We start from the raw sequence: 25841 nt of genomic DNA on the forward strand, positions 1-25841 counted from the left end.
TATGAACCAAATCGGACCACAAATAGGATCTTTTTTTAATATATCGATCCGCGCGCCACCTGGCGGCGATTTTTTTCATAGGTCGCTTTATATTTCATGTACGTATTATGTGTTCATGTGTTTCAAATATGAGCCAAATCGGACCACACATGCGATTTTTTTGAATATCTAGATCTTTGCGCCACCTGGCGGAGATTTTTTTGATAGGTCGCTTTCTATTCATGTATTGTGTTCCAAATGTGAACCAAATCGGAAAACAAACACAATTTTTTTAAGTATTTCGATCTATGCGCCACCTATCGGATTTGTTTCTTATTATTGTATTGTCATCGATTTCTGAACTATATTCCAAGTTTCAAGCTTGTAGCTTATCGGCAAGTTACTTAAATTTTAATTACAAAATTCGTAAACAACACACACAGAGTCAAGCTAAATAAAACCGTTTAAAAAACTAAATAAGCATGCATTAAAGCACATCGAACAAAAAGTTCAAAATAGTTTTCAAAAATCAGCCTAAAACAGTAATGACGCTAAATAATGGTATTATTATTCTAAAAATACAAAACGTAGGCGCCATGCCCAATTTTTGCTTTAGAACCTAGTACTTTTTTGAACCTGTTACTTTTTAAGAGCCAGGTAATTCTTTTCGAACCAAGTACTTTGTTGGATGGCGTACTTTTTCAGAACAAGCCGCTTGTAAGAACCTTTTCACAACCGGTTTCTTTTTTACAACCGCCTACATTTTAGAACCAGGTACTCTTTAAGAACCGGGTACTTTTTCTTAACCGAGTACTTTTTTCAATCACGTACTTTCATAATCGAATACCTTTTAGAACACAGTATTTTTTTGAACCGACTACTTTGATAACCGGATACTTTTTTATAACCGGGTCAATTTTTGATCCGGCTAATTTTTTAGTGTTGTGTAATTTTTAAACCGAGTACTTCTTTAAAACCGAGGGCTTTTTCATAACGGAGTATTTTTTAGAACAAGGTACAGATACTTTGTAAAAACCCGTATTTTTTAAAACCTGGCACTTTTTCAGAACAGTGTACTTTTTTAGAAACGAGGAACACTTTTTGGAGCGGGGTAAACAACTCGGTTAATGAATGCACTAAAAGTGGTGAGACGTACTATCTGTAATAAACCTGGATAGAAATTGGCATATAGTTGGAGCACTAATGGTTTAATGAATACATTCGAACTGGCTCGTTCAAATCGGGGTGCAGAGCGAGACGGATGGATCGCCAAACATTTACCAACAACGCTGAAATCTGAGTCAATTAATAAATCAAAGGCTGCCACTTTTTCAAAACCACCTAAGTAGTGCTGACTTAGTTAAAAACAAGTTAAATAAGTATGTAAAGGGGAACAATTGCCACTTCGTAGGTCATGGCAATGATAAAAGTGTGAGCTGAAAGCACTGCGTGGGGACAGAATAGGAACTAGTACCGCCTCTAAATGCGATAGATCTGCGCTAGCTCTGAGCTAGTGCGATTTGCTGCAGCGAAGCCACATGCTATTGGCCAAAAAAAAGTTACATACTCACAACAAGTGAAGCTAATATAAGCGTGTTAAAAATCTATGCTCTCGTATTGGACAATAAATAGACTCCCTGAGGGAAATTCAACAATGTACCAAAACGCGTCGAAGCGTGATAATTTTCGAAAGTCTTACTTCTCAATTGCTTTCTTAATTGAAAGTATCACTTGCCAATATCATTTCATCATCGGATTTCTTCTATGGCATCAATTAGTTCTCAGTACAAATGTCGTCACCTGCAGATTCAAATGTGTAATTGTTTGTAAAGACGTCCAGACGAAAATGTGTTCGCACAGGGCTGGACATTTCCGCCTTTTTATTCAAGCTACAGAGGACCGAAGAGCAGCTAAAGCCATTTGTTACAATGGAGCGCCTATGGAATTAGTCGAATTAAATTTTTTGACCTTCCAAAAGTGAAATTTTGTATGCAAAATTCCCATATGAAACAGCTTTGCGGAGTTTCGTCTTTATTTGATTCCTCCCGGTCGATACTAACAGCGCGGCGTCACCAGCAACTTTGCTCGCGGTTCCCCATGTAAAGTTGGAAATAAACGAAAGCAGACAAACAAATCGATTATATAGAAAGAGAAACGACAAAGAAGAAAATAAAGGTAAGAAAAGAAAACGAAAGTAGAAGAGAGGAAAGTCATGGAAAGGAAAAGAACGGAAAACAGGGGAAAGGAAAGAAAAAGAATGGAAAGGAGTTAAAGATATTTAATATGAAAGCTATGGATTTGTTTACGAAAAGTTATCGATTTGCTAACGAAAAGTGATTGATGCATAAACAAAAATTTTTGAATATTTAATAAAAAACATTATCGATTTGTTATCGAAATGTTATAAAATTCGTATAGATCTGTTACAGATTTCTTAACGGCGTAATTGTTATCGAAGACTCATCGGTTTGTTATAAAACGGACAACGATAAGACATCAATATAAAATGACACACAACTAACCCGTCCATAACAAGCCCAACCAATTACATGCCGTAGACTCAGCTATTACAAGACGATAACAAACCGATAGGTCGAAAATGATATGTCGCTAATAAAATTAAACAAATAATAAAACAATAACTTGTTAGTATCGATTGTTACCGATAAGAAACCGATAAGAAACCGACGAAGCTCTTCTCTAAACGCTTCAAAAGAACTTCCTTCTGGTAATGTTACCTCTGTTGCAGTTTGTCTTTAACCAATGGGCGAACATTGAAAACATCAGTTTTTTAACAGGTTCGTTTTCGGTATTGAAAATTAAATACATAGCTAACTTGAGCTGTTATGTAACTCAAGCATGAATGTTTATGGCGTATTCAGACAAAGTTCGATATCGGCTCATGCAGAGAACAGAGAACACTTACAGCAAGCAAACAAAAACAAAAAGCAACACAATTTCCCTAACATGGTAGGCATATCGCAAAATTTCTGACTAAGCATACGCCATGCAACACGATATTTGATCAAATATAACTAGAAGCAAGTAAGAAAGTCTAAGTTCGGGTGAAACCAAATATTACATACCCAGATGTGCCCTTGAAACGCTATTGTTGTTTGCTTTGTGTAGTTAATAGTGTTATAAGGCTGCTCAATAATACATATGTATATGGTTCTACTCTAAGCTCATCTTCGTTCAACAGAAGCAAAGAGGATACAGAGGCTACTACCAATGAACTTGAGCAGGTTAAAATGCAGTTCAAAAGTTGTAGCAATAAAAAAAAGTGTATGCCAAATTTCGTTCGGCTTGGGAGATTAAAAGTATTTTGGCATTAAAGGTGTTTTGGAAAGAGTAACAAAAAAGGGGCGGGTCACGCCCATTTTAAAATATTGTTTAAGTTTCGTTCTTAGCTCAACCACACCACTACTGAGGTAGAAAATCAGTCAAATGTAGTTAAATACCATAGAGTTATTGCAAACTTTGTTAAGGTTAGACCTTTAGGAAAAGTGGGCGTGGTTTTTAACCGATTTCGGTTATCTTCACTCAGTATATATACAAATTTCAATGTAGTGTCTACGGCTTTTGACCTACGGCTTGTTGAACTTCCAAATTTTCTTCCTCTAAATGTGGGTTGTGCCACGCTCATATTTCAAAAATTTTTTAGAATTCATGGTGCAAACATAAAACCAATCCACCTACCAAATTTCATTAGCTTAGCGGTATTCGTTTTTAGAATTATCTCATTTTTTCCCTTTTTCTAAGTTTTCGATATCGAAAAAGTGGGCGTGGTTATAGTCCCATTTCGCTCATTTTCAATACGAATCTATTCAGGATCCAGATAAGCACGTATACCGAATTTGGTAAAGATTTTATTATTATTTTTATATTTGCTCAAGTTATCGTGTTAACGGACGTACAGACGGTCGGACGGATATGGCTTAATCAATTTTTTTCGATGCTGATGATTTTGATATATGGACATCTTTATCTATCTCGATTCATTTATACCTGTACAACCAACCGTCATCCAATAAAAGTTATTTATAAGCTTTACAAGTACAGCTGGGTATCTATAAGAATGATGTTAGAAAAAAACTTAAACAAAACAAGTAAGGACGGGACTGTCTTCGGCTGTGCCGAAGACTTCATACCTGTCATGAATGGGGCTGAACAATAATCTTATCCCATTCGTAATCTCAAAATAATGCGCTGTATAAGATAAGAAATATATAGTGAACAGATGTACATACCTAAACCATTTTTAAGATAAATATAAAATAAAAATGGCAAAAAACCCCCTTATCTGAACGATCGGTTGTATGGGATAGGTATATACTATATACATATAGCTCCAATCAAAGTGATTTTTTCAGAAAATCTTCTATGATATATTAAAATATATATCACCAAGTTTCACGTTTATACTTTCTAAATTGCGGCAGGAATGACCAAAATCGTCTTATCTGAACGATCGGTTGTATGAGAGATGTATGTTATAGTGGTCCGATCCTACCGGATCCGACAAATGTCTAATGTAATACAAAAATACATCCTTGTGCCAAATTTCATTGAGATATCTCAAAACTTGAGGGACTAGTTTGCGTTCAAACAGACAGACGAATGGACGGGCAGACGGACATGGCTATGTCAACTCAGTTCGTCGCCCTGATCAATTCGGTATACTTAATGGTGAGTCTATCTTCTATATTTCTCAACGTTACAAACATCGGACCAAAGTTAATATACCATTTCATGTTCATGAAAGGTATAATTATAATATATCAACCACTCGCCTGGCGTACGCTTCAATCATGCGAATAAACGAAATAAACGATTTAACTTTGAGTGAAATAATGTAATTCCGCCAAAACAATTGCCTATACACATTTATTTTTGTTGATAAATTGTTTTTCTGGTGTAGCATTTGTTTTCGGCCACAGCTAAAGCCATGTTAATTACTGATTCTGTAAATGCCACCTACACCTAAACACGCACACACACGCACACGTTTAATTATGTAAATGTTGACTAGCCAAAGCTATTTGCCAAAAACGTAATCGATTACGTGATTTACATCATGATAGCATGAAATGGACAGTAAACAAGAACAAAAAAACAAAAAAAAAAAAAAAAACAAACAAAAAAAAAAAAACAAAAAAAACAAAAAAAAACAAAAAAAAAACCAAAAAAAAACAAAAACAAAAAAAATAATAATAACAACTAGAACAAATACGGCCACATCAATATAAATTATACAACCATACATATAATATTTATTTATTTTCTATATACAAAATAAAATTTCTTCGAATACATGGAAATTCACCAAATGCCAGAAATTTAATGGCGTTAGAAGTTTCGAGTGAAACGTAAATTGATCAATGAAATTTTGTTTTTTCTATAAGCTATGTGTGTACAGCGGTGAACACGAAAATAGCAGTAGAATTTGGAGGGGGGTGACATAAGGTCAACGGCCATAATGCCAATTGGCCTAAAGACCACCTCAAAAGTGGTCAAATTAAGAATTCTTGAATCTTAAGAATTCGAACACCTAAATAAGTTCAGAATAAATCGACCCTGACTCGGAGGTCGGGTTCAGGGATACATCAAAACTTGGTGACGGAAAAACGAGAGCTGGCATCGATGGGGCAAACTTTAAGAAATCGATATCAATGGGATGTTATCCCAGTATTATTTAGGCAGAAATCCCTGCAATAGAAGTTTGCTGTATCTAATATCTACGCAGAGGCTTACACATTCTCATTGCTTCGAAGGTAGTGGATGAATGCATCGGAGGTCTTAATGATTGCAAGCCAACAAACAATATTTTGTTAGGATATGCTCCCGACCATCAGGGACATGAAGCTGATGAACAGACAGACTAGCAGAGCTCTATGGTACAGAGCCTTGCTGTGGACTCACAACGGCAAACAGTAGGACAACTATGAGTAAATGAGAAACAAACAAATAACGGGATACTGGAGACACGAGAGTATCAACCAAACTCATAAATCTAAGAGGGGTTCTATACGGGACACTGTAGTCTACGATATCACCTAAGCGATATCATTCCGATGCACAAATCTGTCTCTTTTGTGAGCTGGAAGACGAAACGTTGGTTTACATTCTCTGCGAATGCGTCGCTCTGGCAGGACAACATAGTTCTGCTCGCTTAATTGGTTTTTGTTTTCCAATAGAAATTGTTTTCTAAGCGGTAAATTTTTAGAAGCGATAGAAAAAAAACCAAGTATTAGTCTAAAATAACTTAAAATTCACGATAAATTTCAAAAAATAAAATCGGAGGAGTTTTTAGATTGTCTTTCAACGTGAATAACTTTATTCAGAGAGCCTAAATTGCTCTGTGAAAAAAATGTGTGAATCAATGGAATTATGAGAGACCTGAAACTTATGCGCTTATGCTAAATTTGACTGGAATATAAAACAGCCCACACGGTGTGGGAAATTCTAAGAAAAAATTTCGAAATGTTCATGGCACATTTTCGAATTTTCTCGAAAGTATTTGAATTTGGTTTGCTTAATTTTTGTTTTACAATTCGTTTAAGATTTAAAAATTGAACAAAAATGTATATAAGAAAAACTTCCAGCTGTAGCTATTCTGTAATGCATAACGCGTGCCATTTCAGTGGCAACATTTTTACATGGAAATAAACATAGAACTTAATTCGAAATGAAAAGTTAAAACACTGTTTATATATTAGTAGGCATATATAGCGATTAGCATGAAAACAGCAGTGTCAAATTGGCAAATTTTATCAAATTTCGTCTATAAATTTTTTTTTTAATTTTCGTTAATTTAAGAAACAACTTTTATGAAACTTTAGCCAAAACAATACAAACCAGAATCTTTCCATCAAAAATAGAAGGCCCAAATTTCGAACTTTTTATTACAGTCTTCTGAAAATTCTTGAGTATGCAGTTTCGTAGCCCAATAAATCTTAGTCAAGTGCAAGTTATAGATCTCTTAAAATTCGCATTAATTTTTGACAATTTTTTCCCCTGAATGTTCTGAGTTAAAGTTCCTGGTTTCATATCTCATCATATATTTTAAATTTTTTTTTTAAGTTTTATGGAATTATTGGTCACCAAGCTATAATTAACTTGTAATTGGCTTCTTTAACGGCAGAAAAGTTAAACTTAGATATGTTTGGGATAAAAGCGCGCTTCCTTAAATATTTTGAAATTTTTAGAAAGATAAGCTCGAATTAAGATCAGTTTGATGATGCCCTTAACATACTTAAAAAAGTGCTTAAAAAAATGTACTACATTTCTAAAACACATCTTATGACTACGGCTCTTAAAAATATTCGAAAAATTCGATTATTCGATTTTTGTACGTCTATAATCGAATTTCGCGATTCGAATAGTTTATTTATTTAGATTATGTGCAACTCAACGATTATTTAATTTTCAAAATCGAGCGTCGAATTTGTATGAGTGTTCCTACAAAAAAATTACGTATACGCCATATATGTGCGTACCAAATATATATTCTTTGTTGAATCCAGACATGTTATATTTGAATTAGCATTAGTAATCAATTAAATAGATGCCTATTTTAATGGCCAATGCTTATTTCAATTGTTTTACGAAAAGTGCATTTACTAGTTGATTACCATAAGAAATAATAAAAACAAATTATGATTTTTTACGATTATTGGAAAAAATCAAAAATAATCAAAAGTAATCAAAAAGGGCAAAATCAAACTCAGGAAAAATGTTAAAGCCGTTTGGCATAGCAGCTGCTGTATTATGTGGGAATGAATGACCCTGGAAGTATGGTGAAATAGTCCCCAAGATTAGTACGAAATTACCACATGTTGGTCCCGAGTTGACCACGGAAGGGCCGCGAAATAATCTTCAAGACCATTACAAAATTATGGGGAAACTGACCCTGTAAGTGCCCTGAAATGGTATTCAAGAGCATTACGCAATGATCACAAATTGATCCCGAAATTTTCGAAACAGCCCCAAAATAGCCTCCAGAACCATCTCGAAATTACCCCCAAGTAATTTTTAACTGACCACAGGAGAATCCTGAAATATTCCCTAAAATTATCAGAAATAGATCACAAACTGGCCTTGAAATGAGCCGGGGAGAACCGCGAACTAGTCGCCAACTGAACTGCAAATAGTCTCCAAAACCATACCGAAATATTCCCAAAGTGATCATTAAATGACACCGGAAAAGCCCCGAAATAGTTGGCAAGATCATCAGAAAAAGACCGCAAATTTAACTCGAAATAGGCCCGAAGAACCACGAAATAGTTCCCAAATGATCTCGACAGTCCCTACAACTATCCCGAGATGGCTTCCAAAACCATCCTGAAATGACAACGAAATAATCACGTAAACCTTTTGGGAGTGACCGAAATGATCTCCAAAATAACTGCGAAAGACAATACCCTACTTCTCTGATACAAAAAGCGTATCGTTCGTTGTTATTATTTTGCTTTTTTTTTTTGCGTTCTAAAACACGGCGTAGCCTATATACGGCCCCAGATTATTACCATCACATTTTATGCAATCGCTCGACTTAACAATTATAATCTTTCATGGCAACTGCTGCTCTGGAGTAGCAAATATCACCATTAGTGTAAAAGCAAATTATTGCTATAGTTTGTATGGTTAAAGTTTACCACCTATTGTTATATTCCAACATTCGAATAACAAATTAGCAGCGATTATTCGAATAATTGTTCCTTGTCGATTATTCGAATAATCGAGGATGCATGATAATTCGATTCTAACTAATCGAAATCCGAAAATCGAATACTAAAGCATTCGAATTATTCGATTAATCAAATATCATGAGCTCTGATGACTACGCAATACTCAATAACCTCATCGCTCATAAACCAAAAAAAAAGTTTAGGACATTTGAAACGATAGCTTAGTTTTTTCGTTAAGCAAAACGTTCTTTCCGCTGCTTGCTGAAGATAACAAGTATATAATCTTTCTTTTTTGTGTTTTTGTTTTCTTCTTAACGTATTTTCGGTTGTTGCTGATGAAAGTTTTTAGCACAGCTGTGATGATGATTTGTAGCAGATGATGACTATTTTGCACTTGTTCGCTCACCCACACACTCGGTCAGCCACGAAATAGTCCCACAAGCCCAGTGGTGGGCGCCAAACACACAATCGTCTCGACGTAAATTATATATTTCAAGCATAATTTACAATATAAACAAAACTGAATTAAGTAGCTCCAGCAGCACATATCGTTTATGCAGCAATTTTTGTAAGGCAAATTGTGTGCAACAAGCGACAAACTATATTTCTCAACGATGAGTAGGTTAAAATTGTTCATAATTGGCAATGGCTCGGTATGTGAGTAAGTGTGCAATGAGAGACAGAAGAAGTACAGCGACATAAAATGAAATGTTCGGTAGTTAAGTGGCTAAATTAATACTTAAATAACTGTATAAACTTCACTTAACTTTGATTTGCTATAGGAAATTTCAATTTCAAGGCAACCGGCCATGATTTTAGATTCCGATAAAGAACGACAAGAGAAATTTATAGTCTTTTATTGGATCAGAATAATTATTTAGCTTTCTTTTCATTTTAGGGTTTTTTCAATTTAAATGTTTTTTTTTTTATTCTACTATAACTTTTTTCTACAAATGAGAGAACAAAAAAGGGTGGATTATCCTGCGTTAACCTTGTGCAAACAAATCACAGTAAGTAAATATTGTAACGAATTTGTTTGCAAATCCTCTTATTTGCCCTTCTGCTAAGTTCGAATCACTAAACTGTTGAATAAATAACTCCAATTTGTAATAATGCAAAATGGCCTTTATTAAAGTACTTCACAATAACACTCAAACTGTGCAATGAATAGCTTGCTTAATAACCAAACTGATTGATAGTTCAAATGAAACTCTACTATTCAAAATAATACTGCTCTTGTTCGCTAGATAGCGTCTTAGTCGAAACTGCTTGACAACTCAAATCAAACTGAATTCCAGCATTCCTCTACAATTGCCGCCTTTTATACTCTTTGATTTCAACCTTCGCATCTTCTAGGCGCTTCCAGAATCTACTAGTCCAGCAGCTCTCAAACTTCTCAGCTGTAACTACAATTGCACAATTTTATTGTTTTTCTCATTGCATACTTATAGGAGTATCTCAGATATATGCATGTGTTTGTGCATTGACTCTCCGCTGCTCGTATACGTACATGGTACATATGTGTAGACGCACTTATTGTTTCGTTTATGTAGATACATACTGATTGAATTATTGATGTGAATTCGCGTCACTGCATCGGCTCAGAGATAGCAGCACCCCTTAGTTTTGCTAATATTCGTAACAATATTAATTTAGCATTTTTTTTTTTTGTTTCGAGTATATTAACTTTGTTCGCATAACGGTAATCCAACTGAGCAGAGCTCACAGAGTATATTAACTTTGTTCGCATAACGGTAATCCGTAACGGCATAAACTAATCGAGATAGATATAGACTTCTATACATCAAAATGATCTGGGCGAAAAAAGAAATTTATTTAGCCATGTCCGTCCGTCCGTCCGTAAACACGATAACTTGAGTAAATTTTGAGGTATCTTGATGAAATTTGGTATGTAGGTTTCTGGGCACTCATCTCAGATCGCTATTTAAAATGAACAAAATCGGACTATAACAACACCCACTTTTTCGATATCGAAAATTTCGAAAAACCTTAAAAGCGCGATAATTCATTACCAAAGACGGATAAAGCGATGAAACTTGGTAGGCCGGTTGACCTTATGACGTAGAATAGAAAATTAGTAAAATTTTGGACAATGTGCGTGCACCGCCCCCTTTTGAAAGAAGGTAATTTGGAAGTTTTGCAAGCCGTAATTTGGCAGTCGTTCAAGATATCATGATGAAATTTGGCAAGAGCGTTACTCCTATCCCTATATGTGTGCTAAATAAAAATTAGCAAAATCGGATTTTTTTTTAATTTTTTTAAAGTCAAGTTACAACAAAAAATTGAATATATTTACAGTATATAAGTAAATAATGACAACATTCAACTCCAGTAATGATATCGTGCAACAAAATACAAAAACAAAAGAAAATTTTAATTTTAAATGGGCGTGGCAACAACTAAGGCATGACGTAGCTGAATGCGTTTGTACCCATTTCAACTATCGTAGGAGTGCGGGTTCGACTCCCACTCCCGGGAGAAAAGGCTTTGAAGAGATTTACAAGGTATAATCGAAACATCTGTCGCCTTGTCCGTCCTGATGTCACGTTGTTTGAATTGTTCCCAAATTATTAAATAAATTATAAAATGAAAAATTGCTTGAAATAAATGTTCATGCATTTAAAGCAATACGGGCAATACCCCATTAATTCATAAAAAGAGACAACATTTGGCTAATTCGTTGTAGTTCTATAAATAGAACAAAAACAGCAAAATACCAAGTTTCTATGAAACCACCTTACAAACATGCATAACTTCAACACATAACTACATACGAAGTATGTGATGTATGGAAGATAATATATGCGAAAGAAGGCAATTGGGAAAAAATTTACAACAACTAAGGCATGACGTAGCTGAATGCGTTTGTAACCATTTCAGCTATCGTAGGAGTGCGGGTTCGACTCCCACTCCCGGGAGAAAATACTTTGAAGAGATTTACAAGGTATAATCGAAACAGCTGTCGCCTTGTTCGTCGTGATGTCACGTTGTTTAAATTTTTCCCAGATTATTAAATAAATTATAATTTTTTTACATGAATTGGATATCAAAAAATTGTGGCTATTATGGCTTAATCTTGAGCCAACGAACCACGTTAAGAAAACTATTATTTTGAATTTTTTTATGCAGGGGGCTTTCTTTCAGAGTGGGCTATCTTGGCAAACGAACCACTGACTTTGCGAGTTTTTAACTAAATCTTTTGTTTATGATATTTTTTTTTTGAGGATGGTTTAGCGAAAAAAGGTGGGCTATCCTGGACTAGGCATGGACAAACAAACCACTATGAGAAAGCGGGTTTTGCGTTTTCTTGTATTTTTTCTTGTTTTTGAGGGTTTTTCAACTTGAAATTTATTTACTATATTTTTTTTCTTTGGGTGGGCTTACGAAAAAGAAGAGTGGGCTATCCTTACCTAACCATGTACCAACGAACAACATAGTTTTTATTGAAAAAATCGCATTTCGTGGTGGTAGCATCAGACAGCTTACAACTTTTTCTTCGATGACTGTTTTCCAACTGTGGGCTAACGAAAAACATAGTGGGATATTCTGGGCTAACATTGAGCAAAAGACCAACAAGATTTTATAAAAGAATCGCTTTTCGTGGAGCCATCTTAACGCAGCCAAAGTGGAGCAGCTTAGCTATTATCACTCTTGCTGGCGCGATATGGTGTTATTGCTTGCTGTGAGTTGCCGTTATTCTAACGAGTGTTCTTTTAGAGCTCGGTTACTAAGCAACTTTTCATGGGAGGAGTCCACCACTTGAAAAAGTTATCGCGGTTTATAGGCTCTCTACGTCACATCACATTATCTTACTGTCTTTTTTAATGAATGCAGTACAAAAATGGACAGTAAGAGTACAGAAAATGAAAATCTACAGTTCAAGTTTGTATCCATTTTTATGTTTTTGTTTTTTTTTTTTTTTTTTTTGTGCAGAGGTTGCTACACCACTTTATTCCCCAAGCTTTGACCCTAGCGAAACGTTTTTTCGTCTGTGTTATGCGGCCACTAAATTTCAAATCACTAATTCAACGGGAAGTAATCTGAAAACCGACCTCAAGCCTACAAATCTCTCGCACCTAGCGGTTGCGATGTTTCGCTGCCCTGAAACGATTCCATGATGTCAAACCTCAAACGGTTTTTTTAATTGTCTCTTTACGCTAGCCACCTAGCGGTTATTTTCTCTTGTTGCACTATCGCTATGCCATGATCTAACTGTAGGGTTTCGACTTTTAAGTTTTAGAGGTTACTTAAAACTCGATTCCAAGATTCCACATGCTCGATGTGGATTTTCCAAGCATTTTTTAAGTTCACAGTCCGTGATCATAAGGAAGAAAATTGTATCTTAGATATGGAATTTTAATATAGATATAATGTGTTCAGAGTTTCAGAGCCCTAGGCTATCGGCAACCTACTTAAACTCGACCGAAGAACTTCCAAGCTCGGATGACCTTTAAAGTGTTGTGTTACCAGAGCCATTTAGCGACAGTTTTTCCTTCATGTGGCATCGTCAGCGTACTGACGTATGTTTCAAGTTTTACTTGATTCCTTACAAGAATACAGCCCAGTTGTTGTTTTATTCGCTCGCTTTGGTACAATGTTATTCAAGAGTAGCTTTTTGCCCACACTGAGTCCCAATTACCTTACTTTGTGATTGAACCCTTGTATTCATACCTTCAAAATTTGCTATTTTCAATTGTATAATTTCACACAACAAAGCTACAAAGAATTGCTGTTTTCAACTTTAAATCTTAAATGTACCGTTATGCAAAAAAAAAATATAGCAAAATCATCATCCCATTTCCCTCTGTTACAAGTAAATATGCTCTGGTATGTATTCGATAATCACATTCACTACTCACATTCTTTATTTTTATCCATTGCCGGTTGCAGTGGACTGGAATCAACGATCGCCTTTGGCGGTGATTGTCGTGGATCATAGCCATCAGAATTTGTGCCATCATCGCTGCTAATACCGGCACCGACAAGGAATGATGCTGCCGTTGCATTTAAACGCTGTTCACCTGTAAAACAAACAAAAAAGAAACGAGAAAGAAAATGAAAATGAATGTAGTGGAAATAGTACAAATTTTCCTTAAAAGTCAATAGCATCAATCACATCTACAGCAGCGAGCACAAAAATAGCAATGGCAGTTATTTTTAAATTTCGTCAATTGAATTTTTCTTTTTACTATATTTGACAATTTAAGAAAAAACTTCTTTGATTTTTGTAAATGAAGCTATGCTAATCAATCTTAAACACATTTTCGGAAAAGTTCGAAATTTTGAAAAAAATGTTACGAATATTTCGAACTTTTTATTTCGAGTTTTCTGAATTTTTTTTACAGTTCACAATTTTACAGTTCAATTTCACAAAAACGGATTAATTTTTAACATTTTTATTTCCGAAGGGTGTTTTATATTTTCGTCCATATTATTTTTTTTTTGTCGAAGGTAATTTTAGTCACCCTTTTAAAAAAAAAAATAATCAGATCCTAATCCGCATTTTGAAAGATTCATGAGGTATAGTTTATTAGACTAAAATCCATTGAGCAACAAAATTCTATGCTCAAAAAAGTTTAGCGAAATCCAATTAGAATGTTCGAAATATTGGCAAAATTTTTCGAATTTTCGAATTTGTTCGAAAACGTTTTTTGGGATTGGTTTGCATAGTTTCAATTACGAAACTAATGGAAGTTTTCGCGTGAATTACCGAAACTAACGAAAAGAAAAATTTAATTGATGACATTTAATAAAAAATCTCTGCTATTTTCGTATTCGCAACTGTGCATCTATGTATGTAACATATGTACTAACCTTCTGACATATCGTCGTAGATTTCCTCCACGAGTATAACGTCTTGAAATGTAGTATGCTCAAAGCCTACTTTAGCACTCAACTGTGATGCTGTCAAAAGTGCGTTACACGATGTATCCGAGATAATCTCTACGGTAGTGGGTGTGGAGCCAGGCGATGAGAATGTTGCAAGTATTGAGCCGGAACCACCTGAGCAGCTACTAAGCGAATGCAATGAAGCTGATTTTGCGATTGTCTTCGACACCGTTACCGGTGCTCGCTGTGTAACAGTTGCTGTTGTTGTGGATGTTGCCTTTTCACGCGCTTTCACCACTGATTTGACGGCCGATTTTAATATTTCCTTTGTCGTCGCGCACTTTTTCGCCACTTCCACTGTTAACGTGTTCGTAGAGGATTTATTATGTTGCTGTAAGCCGTTGGTAGTTGTTGTGGATTGTACAACCGTTGCTTTTTTCGTCGATTCTGACACTTTAGGTACCGATGCGGAATCCTTCGAAGACGTAGTCGATATGCTGGCTAAGCTAGGGACGGATGAAGCTGATGACTTCGAGGAATTTGAAGACGTTGAATAGTTTTTACTACTATTACTGCAACTACTCTTACTGCTATTACTGCTTTTACTGCTGTTGCTACTACTGCTGCTGCTGCTCTTATGGCTCGATATGGACTTCTTTGATGAGGCCACCGAACAACTGGAAGCAATTGATGAGGCAGGCGATGCTGATGCGGCTGAGGATAAACTTGTTGCGTAACCGTGACCGTTGAGTGTAGGTGAAATAATATTTTTACTTAATATATCGCTACTATGGCGCTTTAGGAAATTACCGTTACTGTGGTGATGTTGCTGCGTATGATGAATCAGATGATGATGCAAATATGGCAGTTGTTGATTCAAATGATTTGTGGTATCAACTGTTATGGGTGTTGTGCAATTATTGGCACTTTTTGCTATGCTTATGATGGTGTTGTAATTGTTGTTGCTTATGCTACATTCGCTGCTGTTGATGTTGACGCAGTTATTGCCGTTTTTACATAAATTTATTTCTTCAATCTTTATTTTAACTGGCTCTTCGTTTTCTGAGCCTTCTTTAACTGCTGTACTCGGACCAGCTATGTTTGTTGTTGTTAATGTGCTTGTGCTTATAGTGGTGCCGTTATTGCTAGCGGACGCTTGAAACCAAGTTGGAAAACTACGTTTTAGCGTGTCAATAAGATCCTGATCGAGCGTTAAACGCCACGATACAGGGCCGCCGTCCACGCCGCGCTGCGTAGACTCTGAAAAGAAACAAAAAATAGGAAATTTAGTAAATGGTGAATACATCAGCGAACAGAAAAATATCTGTAGAATTTTTTGGTGCGGCAGTCGTGGTGTTATGGTAGCGTTCTCCGCCTACCACACCGAAGACTGGATTCACGGCTCGGTCAAAGCAACATCAAAATGTAAGAAACAAGTTTTTTGCGGCAGTGTTTGGCAAGCACTCCGAGTATATTTCTGTCATGGAAAGCTTCTCAATGAAAACTCACCTGCCTTGCAGATGCCGTTCGGAATCATCATTAAACAAGTAGGTCCTGTCCCGCCAATCTGTAGGAAAAACTAAAAGAAGCACGACGCAAATCGGAAGAGAAACTCGGCATATTAATTTCTGTTGTTTTCATTTTCGTTATTTTAAAAAACTTCTATGCATTTTTTAACTGAAACTAAGCAAATCAATATTAAAAGATTTTCAACAATTTTCGAATATAGGACAAAATTGTACGAAATATTCAATATCCAATTCAATCACTAGTTTAGCATTTTCTTCCCTCCCCGCTTTTTCCCCACTTTTTGTCTTTCTTCATGTCTCTATCTTCTCCCCCCCCCCCCCCCCCCCCCCCCTGTATCTACTTATCTTTTTTGATTCTTCCTTTTAAGTTTCCACTCACATCCTTATTTCCATTTACCCCTATTCAGATGTATATGAGGACCCTGATACTCAAATATCATAAATCTTTTCCGGCCACTTTTCCATGAAACTACCTTGGAAATTTCAGAGATGTACTTCGGACGCCCAACTCGCATAAACTAAGTAATAGTTTTGAGTCTACGGAATAAAACTATCAAATTTTGCGTTAACGTAACAATAAATCAGGACACAGCATCATCTATTGGCACCTTTTCGATTGCTAGCTCTATTTCCCTGATTTTAGCCGAATCCATATCTGTTGGATAATTGACGAAACTTTGGTTAAGGTATTGATAACATGTCTTTGTCTGGGAAGAAAAACTAACAAGCGAAGTGTTTTTTACTCCTTATCATTTATAGGGAGGACCATATGCTCTACATGTCGGTATCTACAGCTGAGAGTTGTTGTTGCTGTTGTATTAGCGATAATGACACTCCCCGAAGGTTTTGCGGAGTGTTATCGTTGTTGATAGTCCTTTGGTGGATGCCAATCTGGTAAGTTGCGGTAACAAAGCACCATTAAGGCACCAGCCCGACCATCTCGGGAACGATTAATATGACCACATTAAACATTCTAGGCCATAACCACCCCCCCCCACTCCCACACCCCCTAGTTATGAGGAACTTGGGGTCGCCAGAGCCTCGCCTGCTATTTATGTATATACATTCATATTTGTAACAGGATTCCCCTCGCGTAGGTGAGGTTGACAATTGGGTTGCGGAAGCTTTGAAGCTATAAAGCTTTTTATTGCGCTTATCAACCCCAGCTGAGAGTGAACAATTATTGTTGTAACGGTATTTGGACCCACTTAATCGGCGCACCCACTTATGGAATCGTCCTCAACAACGTATCAGCACGACTGAATCATAAAGACGTGTGTCAAAAAATTTGCTACTAAAGCAGATGTTGGTGGTAATTTAGCATAAAAGCACATCCCGTGGCAGGCCTGATTGGGGTATTCAGTCAGATTTGCAGCTTCTTGCAATTGGAATGTTTTTAACGAGTCGGCCAAATGGCGAGGCGTATCTCACTTACTGTCTTGTATATTTCTAGAAACGCTCTTTGCAGCCTTGTATTTAGGTAGTAGGCAAGGTTACATCTAGGAATGAAATTGCTATCAAACGTCACAAACAACATTTCAGGATGCCTAAGATTCAGTATTATTATTTGCGACTTCATCGTATCTGCTTCAAGTCCAAAGCGCATCGACATTGAAGCCGTTGCCATTATCCAACAATCAACTGGGTTTGAAAAAAAGGAGCTCCTCTTGGAAGGGAAGGAGTTCCCTCGAATCTTGTGGAGAGTCTATTTTGCATTTGCCTGTTTATTTAACTTCAGCCTCATAGTACTTATTATATGTTACTAGCAGAGTGCCCGACGTCATTCGGGTATAAATAAAAGCAGTACTATATAGACTAATATATTAGACTAATCCCAACCCCCATTTGTATGAGATATGCCACGTCCTTTTTCGCTACCCCAATTTTTCCCGAGGGGGTAGGGATTAGTCTTATATACCTCCTCACCTAATTTCAGTGGTCAAGCTTTAATACTTTCAGATATATTGACAACGCCCCCTTTTTCGTTATACCCAGTTTTTCTGGATGGGGTAGGGATTGGTCTCATATAACCACTCACCTAATTTCAGTCGTCTAGCCTTAATACTTTCAGATATATTGAATACGAAAAATTCCAGTTGTATGGGAGGTGCCACGCCCCCTTGTCGAAAACTTTTTTATATAGCCTACCATAGATTGACACACTCAGGGTATGTCATGGCAAAATTTCGTTCGATTCCATTCTGCGGTTTAGGCTGCAATTCCAAACATACATACAGAAATACTTTCACAAATATATAGTAGGTTAATTCAAAGACTATCTTAGGGAAGATGGCATTTCTCTCTAGAGATATGATAGGTTTTGGCTGTGAATTTATTTCATGATGACTTCTAGAGGGATTTAGTGAGGAGTGTAACTGTTATGAATAGCACTTTGTCGGACATGAATCATGAATTTGTTTGAGCTCTCACACCTTATTAACAGTTGACAGTTTCAAGCCGCAGATATCAGTGAAACTAGTGGTAATTTGCTTGAAGTTCTTCAATTCTTTCCTCTCTAGTACTTTGTTAGAGACTGTTTTTATGCTCAGAGTGCTTTGCACACTTTGGTAACATAACGGTTGATCGTAAGGTCATAACCGAATCGAGATAAATATATAAATACATGTAGCAAAAATACTCAGGATGAAAAAAGGCCCTGTCCGACCGTCCATATGTCCGTTCGTCTGTCTGTACACACGATAACTTGAGTAAATATTGAGATATCTTATTGAAAATTGGTATATGGGTTCCTTGGCACTCATATCCATCGCTATTTAAAATGGGCGAAATCGAATGAAAACCACGCCCACTTTTTACTTATATAAAATTTTGGAAGATACATAAAACCAGATTATTTAGTAAATAATACACCTAAAATAAAAAAAAAAATACATAAATGTAAGGCGCGATAACCTCCGAAGAGATCTAAGACCAAGCTTCTCTTCCAATTTGCGTCGTGGGCCTATTTTTTTCCTACAAATTGGCGGGATGGGACCTACTTGTTCAATGCCGACTCTGAACGGCATCTGCAAGGCAGCTGAGTTATAACTGAGAGCTTTTCATGGCAGAAATACACTCGGAGTGCTTGCCAAACACTGCCGAGCGCCGACCCCGCTTAGAAATAGTTTCTTCTAATTGAAAAAACTTGTTTCTAACGTTTTTGATGTTGCCGGGGCGTGAACCCAGGATCATCGGTGTGGTAGGCGGAGTACGCCACCATCACACCACGGCGGCCGCCCTAGAATGGTGAAATTGGATATGTGGACTGATATTAAGACTTTTGATAAACAATTTTTTTAAATGGGCGTGGCACCGCCCACTTGTGATGAAAACAATTTTACAAATATTATTAATCATAAATCAAAAATCGTTAAACCTATCGTAACAAAATTCGGCAGAGAGGTTGCCTTTGCTATAAGGACTGCTTTGAAGAAAAATTAACGAAATCGGTTAGGGGCCACGCACACTTTTATAACAATGTTGTTTCATTTCCTAATTGTAATTATAACATAAAAAAGGAAAAAAAATAAAATTTTGAAAATGGTCGTGGCAGCGCCCCATTTATGACCCAGCAATTTTCTATGTTTTGGTAGCAATAACAACAAGAACAAGTAAAGGTGTCTAAGTTGGGGTGTAACCGAACATTTTATACTCAGCGTCAGTTTCAATTGCACATTTCATTTCAGATAAATTACTTTTCTACATAACACGTGGCACCGCCCCCATTTCCTCTTACAAATAAAACTTGATAAGTGAAATATCATTGATTCAAAACTATTTTTGCTAAGTTATAGCATATTATTTTCGTCTACGACCCTTTTAAACCTTTTAAACTTGTTTATATCTAAGTTTCCGTGGTCTTTAACCGATCCCGTCCATTTTGACTAGAATTTTTTCTACTATATGGAAAATCTGTGTACCCAATTTTATTACGATCCGTTAATTTTTCTTCGAGTTATTGCTCCTGAAACATAGAAATTTGCTTAGTCATAAAAGGGGCGGTGCCACACCCATTTTCAAAAATGTTAGTGTTTTCCAATTTAGTGTTATAATTCAATTTAAAAAGTAAAATTCTATTGACAGAAAGCTCTTTTTCGATAAGATATAGCTTATTATTTTTGTCTACGATCCTTTTAAAATCTTTTACATAAAAGTGGGCGTGGTCCGGTTTTTTGCGTTTTCCAAAATGTTATATATATTAAAAGTGGGCGTGGTTATCATCCGATTTCGCTCATTTTCAATACCAATCTATTCTGGGTCCAGATAAGATCGTGTACCAAAGATATCTCAATATTTACTCAAGTTATCGTGTTAACGGACAGACGGACGGACGGACATGGCTCAATCAAATTTGTTTTCAACACTGATGATTTTGATATATGGAAGTCTATATCTATCTCGATTCCTTTATACCTGTACAACCAACAGTTATCCCATCAAAGTTAATAAACCCGTGTGCAAAGCACGCTGAGTATAAAAATTAACGGATCGTAATAAGATTGAGTGCACCTATTTTCCTTATAGCACGAAATATTTCTAGAAAAATTCGACGAGATTGGTTAAGGACCACGCCCACATTTATATAAAAACATCTAAAAGGGTTGTAGATGAATAGATGAGCTAATATTAAGCCCTTTTGTTGTTGTTATAAAAATTTTTTAAAATGGGCGTAGCACTGCCTCGTTTTTGACAAATCAATTTTCTATGTTTCGGAAGCCATAGCTCGAAGAAAAATTAAGATATCGTAATAAAACTGGGAATACATACTTTCCTTATAGCAAAAAATAGTTTAGTAAAATTTGACAGGATCCGTTAAAGACCACGCCTACTTTTATAAAAAAGATGTTCAAAAGAGTCGTAGACTAGAATATAAGCTATATCTTAGCGAAAAATAGTTTTGTATCAAAGATTTTTCACTTATCAAGTTTTGTTGTAAAAGGAAATTGGAAGACATTTTTTTAATGGGCGCTACCACGCCCTGGTAACAAAATTCGAAAAATTAATTTATCTGAAATGAACTGCATAATAGACACTAAGGCTGAGTATATATCACACCCGAACTTAGACACCCTTACTTGTAATACATGATATCGGTACGTTCATGCCTTATAATGCGGTCAACATATTTCAGCTACAGCAGATTACATTGGACCATTTTTCTCTCTACATATTATTTGTAGTGCTGGACTAGCCTGCCTTCAGGAAAAGCATACTGAGAACTCATTTGCCATTCGATAACTGATATTATGAATTGATTTGGCATATAGAATTGCAATAGTACTTAGGACGACAGACATGAAATAATACGTTTCAACACTGTCCTCGAAAACCCAATCACAGTTCTCTTGTACATATCTACATTATGACACAAGTTCAGAGCACCAAAAAAATGCAATTCTTGGTCCTTCCTAACTCAGTGGAGGCCTTCCCTTGTCTTTTCAGTTTTCTACAATTTAAAAGCTTAACACTTCTTTGTCAACCCAATATGCAATATGCTGGGCGCCTCTTTGTGTTTCGAAGGCATGCAAAAAATGTCAATGAACGCACAAAGCAATGCCTATTATCACTGCATCGATTTTTCGAATAACTTAGATAAACAAAGCATTCCAAATTCCAAATATGCGAACTGTGACTTAATGAATAATTGCACAAAAAAACTTTAGATTTTTATTTTTTATGTTGGCAAAAAAAGTCAGCAAAATAAATTTACAAACAAATAAATAAAATATTGAGCAAACATTTCATTATACGCTTAAATTATATACGGAATACATAAGAATATATACGTCGTTACGTGCACATCATTTGTAGTGTCTCTCATACTTTTTTAGACAGCAAAAGCATTTTTTAATTGGTAAAGCTAAAATATTTATAGTTTTTTAGTAGTGCACGTAAGTGAAAAAGAACTAGAACAAAAAGGATTGAAAAAAACCTTGTTATGTAATGCAAAATTGATATTATGCATATTAAATCGTTTTATCAAAAACCAACCAATTGTAAGCAAACATAGTAATATCTACTGTAAACACGGGTACCTGTGTGTATAAGTAACGTTTTTTCACAATTTGGTTTAAGAGAGAGTTACATACAAACACCCAGCGAAGTTAATATAAACGTATCTGAAAGCCGCACTGTTGTGGTCGTATCGAGCTCCGCGTAGCATAATGAAAGTCCTGGGTTCAATTCCCGAGTAAAGCAACATTGAAAAATTAGAAAAAAGTTATTCAATTGAAAAAAGTTTTCTCGCCCTCTGCAGGGCTTTGGTAAATACTTGACGTGTTTTTCCGCCATGAAAATTTTCTCAGCGAAAGTACATCTGCCGTGCGGATTCGGGCAGACATGGGACCTACATTCCGCCAATTTGTAGGATAAGTTAGAAAGTAGAACAATGCCAATTAGAAAAAAATTTTCTCAAGTATTTCGACTGTTGAGCAGAATATCACCTTGACTGGGTTAGCATTTCTGAAACGCCTCACTTCATAAAACTTATGAAAAACGGCCTATCTTAGAATGTTCTTGAAAACATTCTATCTCATGGTTTGCTTCAAAACCCTACTGAGCACAAATTCATTAGATTTTGATATTAGATAGAACATATATGAAAAGAAAAATTCTGAGATAGGTCGTTCGTCAACTGAACTCTGAGATACAGCTTTTTGAAGCAATTCCTTAAATAGGGTGTTTTTGGGAAATATTCTGAGATATGGCGTTTTCGAACTGGCAGCCAAGGCAAGGTTATATTCCACTTAGTCGTCGTTTTGATGTTGGTTTTCCCAGCACTTGTATCCAGAGCTTTCGGTGTGATAGAATAGCACGCTATCACCACACTACGACAGTCATTAATGCAATCAATTATCTATGTAAAATGTAGGGTGGGGTGACATAAGGTCAACAGCCATGAAATCAATTCAACTTATGACCATTTTAAATTTGACTCTCGAGAAAATGCCATAGCCATTATTTTACTACATGAAACAAAGAAGCTGACGGATTAGATATTTAGTTGAAAACGTTCTTCTTGTTTCAAATGAATTCTCGCCGGAAAACCTTTTATTTCGATTTTTTACCACCGCAGGCGGAAATTTGACATAAAAAATAGCTATAATTTTGAATTCCAAGTTTTCTTTAACCCTTTCAATACGGATTTTTTTTTTAAGGATAAAAAATATTTAACTATGAAGACTTATTACAAGTGATCTTAGCAGTATATCCTCTTGTATAATTAAGGAAATTATTTCTAGGAATTGAGAAAATGTCCTGGGACACATTGTCCCCACCCGTATTAAACTCTGGGACACACGTGTCCCACTAGTAACGTTGAAAGAAAGTTGAAATTTGTAATGATACTGATATGATACTGTTGGGACACATGCGTCCCAGTGGCAAGCACTACTGGGACACATATATCCCAGATTTAGATTATGATCTATATCATATACAGTTTTAACACTATCAATTTCACATATGTTTATTATTATTCGCATGATATTACCTGCCCATGTTTCCACCAATTTCACAATAAATAACACACAGTAGATCTATAATTGCCGTTTTTCCACTTACTGACCTAGCACGTGCTACGATTTAACTACGACTGCAAAACATGTGTACACAAAAATACAAAATATAACGGTTCATACGAAGCATAATTGATTGTATAGCATGCAAAAAACTGATGGGAAGAAAACACAGAGCGATGCAAAGAAATATTTGACATTTAGTAAAACGAAAGCACTCATTGGGGCGTATGTGTCCCGTTAGTATTGAAAGGGTTAAACTTTTAGCCAGGGACCCAAACTGTTATTCCTTTCATAATAAAAGTCCTTCATAAAAAATGTTTCTGAGCTTATATTTTTTTAGTCCGATATGAACTATTAAATTCTGGCCTTTATTTTATGAGACCGATAATAAATGTAAAATCCGGACTTTTATTTTTTAAGGACAAATTAAAGTCCGGCCTTCTAACTATGCAACGACTCCTCCGAACGAGACGAATTTTTTACCAATTTATTCTTCTAAATTTAGAGATTTTAAACCTTTATGGTCCAAGCAAATTTGGATTTGTTTGTTTGTTGAAACAAGGAGGATTCTATATGAAAACGGCCATAATCAGTCAGTATCCACGCCCAATTTTTGCATATAGAACATTCCATATAACACAAAACATGCGCTATTTTACTATCTAAAGAATCTATGCCACTAAGATTTAGTATGTTGATTACATTTTGGAATGGGCGCAGCACTGCTCACTTATAAAGTGATGATTGTGGCTAAAGTTATGGGTTTCCTTCCTTCCTTTGTTACGGGGCTGGACCTAAAATCAGTCCTTAAAAAATATAAGTTCGGATTTACTTTTATTTGCGGACTTTAGTGAAAAAGACCGAAAAATAAAAAGGATACATAATTCGGCATGAAAATGCTTTGAGGATCCCCGCGATCCCATAAACTTTCACCTAGAACAATTTTTTGATGCTGACTTGTTCAACTCAACAACTCAAAAAAAAAAAAACTACTATTAAAATGTATACCTACTTTTAGCTGAATAAGTTATTTTTCCAAGAATTTCCCCCTGGATCAATTAAAAAAAAAATACTTAGTGCAATTTAGCTCTGAGCAGATTTTCAGGTGGGCATAAGTTCAATCAATGTCATGGCCATGTGTCACATCTCCAAAAGCTCCAGTCACTAGCAAGCACCAACATTGATCTACCTATTTAATTTTGAAAAAGTATAAAGAAGTTTTTGCCATGCACACTTCCCTTCGTTTCTCTGCTACACATTTTCCACTATTTCGAACATTACTTCTTTTTATGTAATTTTGCTTCCAACACCTCTCTCTACCTTTCCCTCCTTCAAAATTTAAGCCCCGCTTTCTTCCGACAACTCCTGTTTCCGAAATTTTCCCCTCACGCTCAAAATTTGTCTTCCTCTCAAAACAAATATTTCATCCAATCTAATTGAATGTTTCTCACTCCGGAAAAGAGATATCCTTTAGCACGCCCAAAGTGATAAGCTACCTACTAATCAAGTTTCAGGCCTTCGAAGTTTATCTAAAAAATATATACACATAATATATAGAATTGCAGTAGAAAAGTACCTTGTAGTATATTAGTAGTGATAATAAATAATTCATTTCCTAACAAATCTTTCGTTAATTGATAAAACGTTATGTGGGTTTGGTCATTCTTTCAGAATTTGTTTGAAGAATGCCATTTGTTAGACTTTTATTCAAAAATACACTATCTCAAAATTTTGTTTTAAAAACTCCCTATCTGAGCATAAGTTCAATGCATTTTGACATAAGAGGGAGTTAATGAAAAGCATTCTGAGATAAGGCGTTCTTCAATCTTATTCTAATATAGGGCGTTTTTGTGATAAATACTCAAACGATTTCCAACTGGCAGCCGATATGGGGTGATACTCTACTCAGCAGCCGCATTGAGCTGACAAAAAAAAAATAAAAGAATATGGCTTATTGTCTTAGAATTTTATTTTCCGGCCTTGACTTTGACAGAAGAGTTAAGCTTTTGTGCGGTCCTGCTCTTTTCCGTTAAGTATTTATGGAAGTGTCTCGGATAAACCGTTAAATACAAATAATGGTTGGCTGGTTGGCTGGCTGGCACGAATTTTGTAATTGAAATTTAAGTAACTTCCCGATAAGATACAAGCTTGAAACTTGGAATATAGTTCAGAACCCGATCACAATGCAATAATAAGAAAAAAACTCCGATGTGTGGCGCATGGATCGCAATATTTCAAAAAATCCGATTTTTTCACATTTGGAACACATAATA

The 25841-nt window shown here is 35.8% G+C and overlaps 1 protein-coding gene across 4 annotated transcripts in view; it reads right to left on the reverse strand.

The window, feature by feature from the left end:
• Nucleotides 1-25841, reverse strand: part of Mrtf (Myocardin-related transcription factor) — a 671490-nt gene that overhangs the window by 389726 nt on the left and 255923 nt on the right. For all 4 annotated transcript variants that reach the window (XR_010953535.1, XR_010953537.1, XR_010953536.1 and 1 more), the window contains exons 2-3: nucleotides 14505-15779; nucleotides 13550-13711 (exon numbers count right to left, since the gene is read on the reverse strand). Coding sequence is in view for 1 of the 4 variants with exons in the window: in XM_067787886.1 (XP_067643987.1) it covers nucleotides 13550-13711; nucleotides 14505-15779 (1437 nt within the window). In the remaining 3 variants the exon portion in view is untranslated. The remainder of the gene's footprint in view (nucleotides 1-13549; nucleotides 13712-14504; nucleotides 15780-25841) is intronic.

This window comes from Eurosta solidaginis, chromosome 5 (genome assembly GCF_040869045.1).
Source record: "Eurosta solidaginis isolate ZX-2024a chromosome 5, ASM4086904v1, whole genome shotgun sequence".
In the NCBI taxonomy this organism is placed as follows: domain Eukaryota; kingdom Metazoa; phylum Arthropoda; class Insecta; order Diptera; family Tephritidae; genus Eurosta; species Eurosta solidaginis.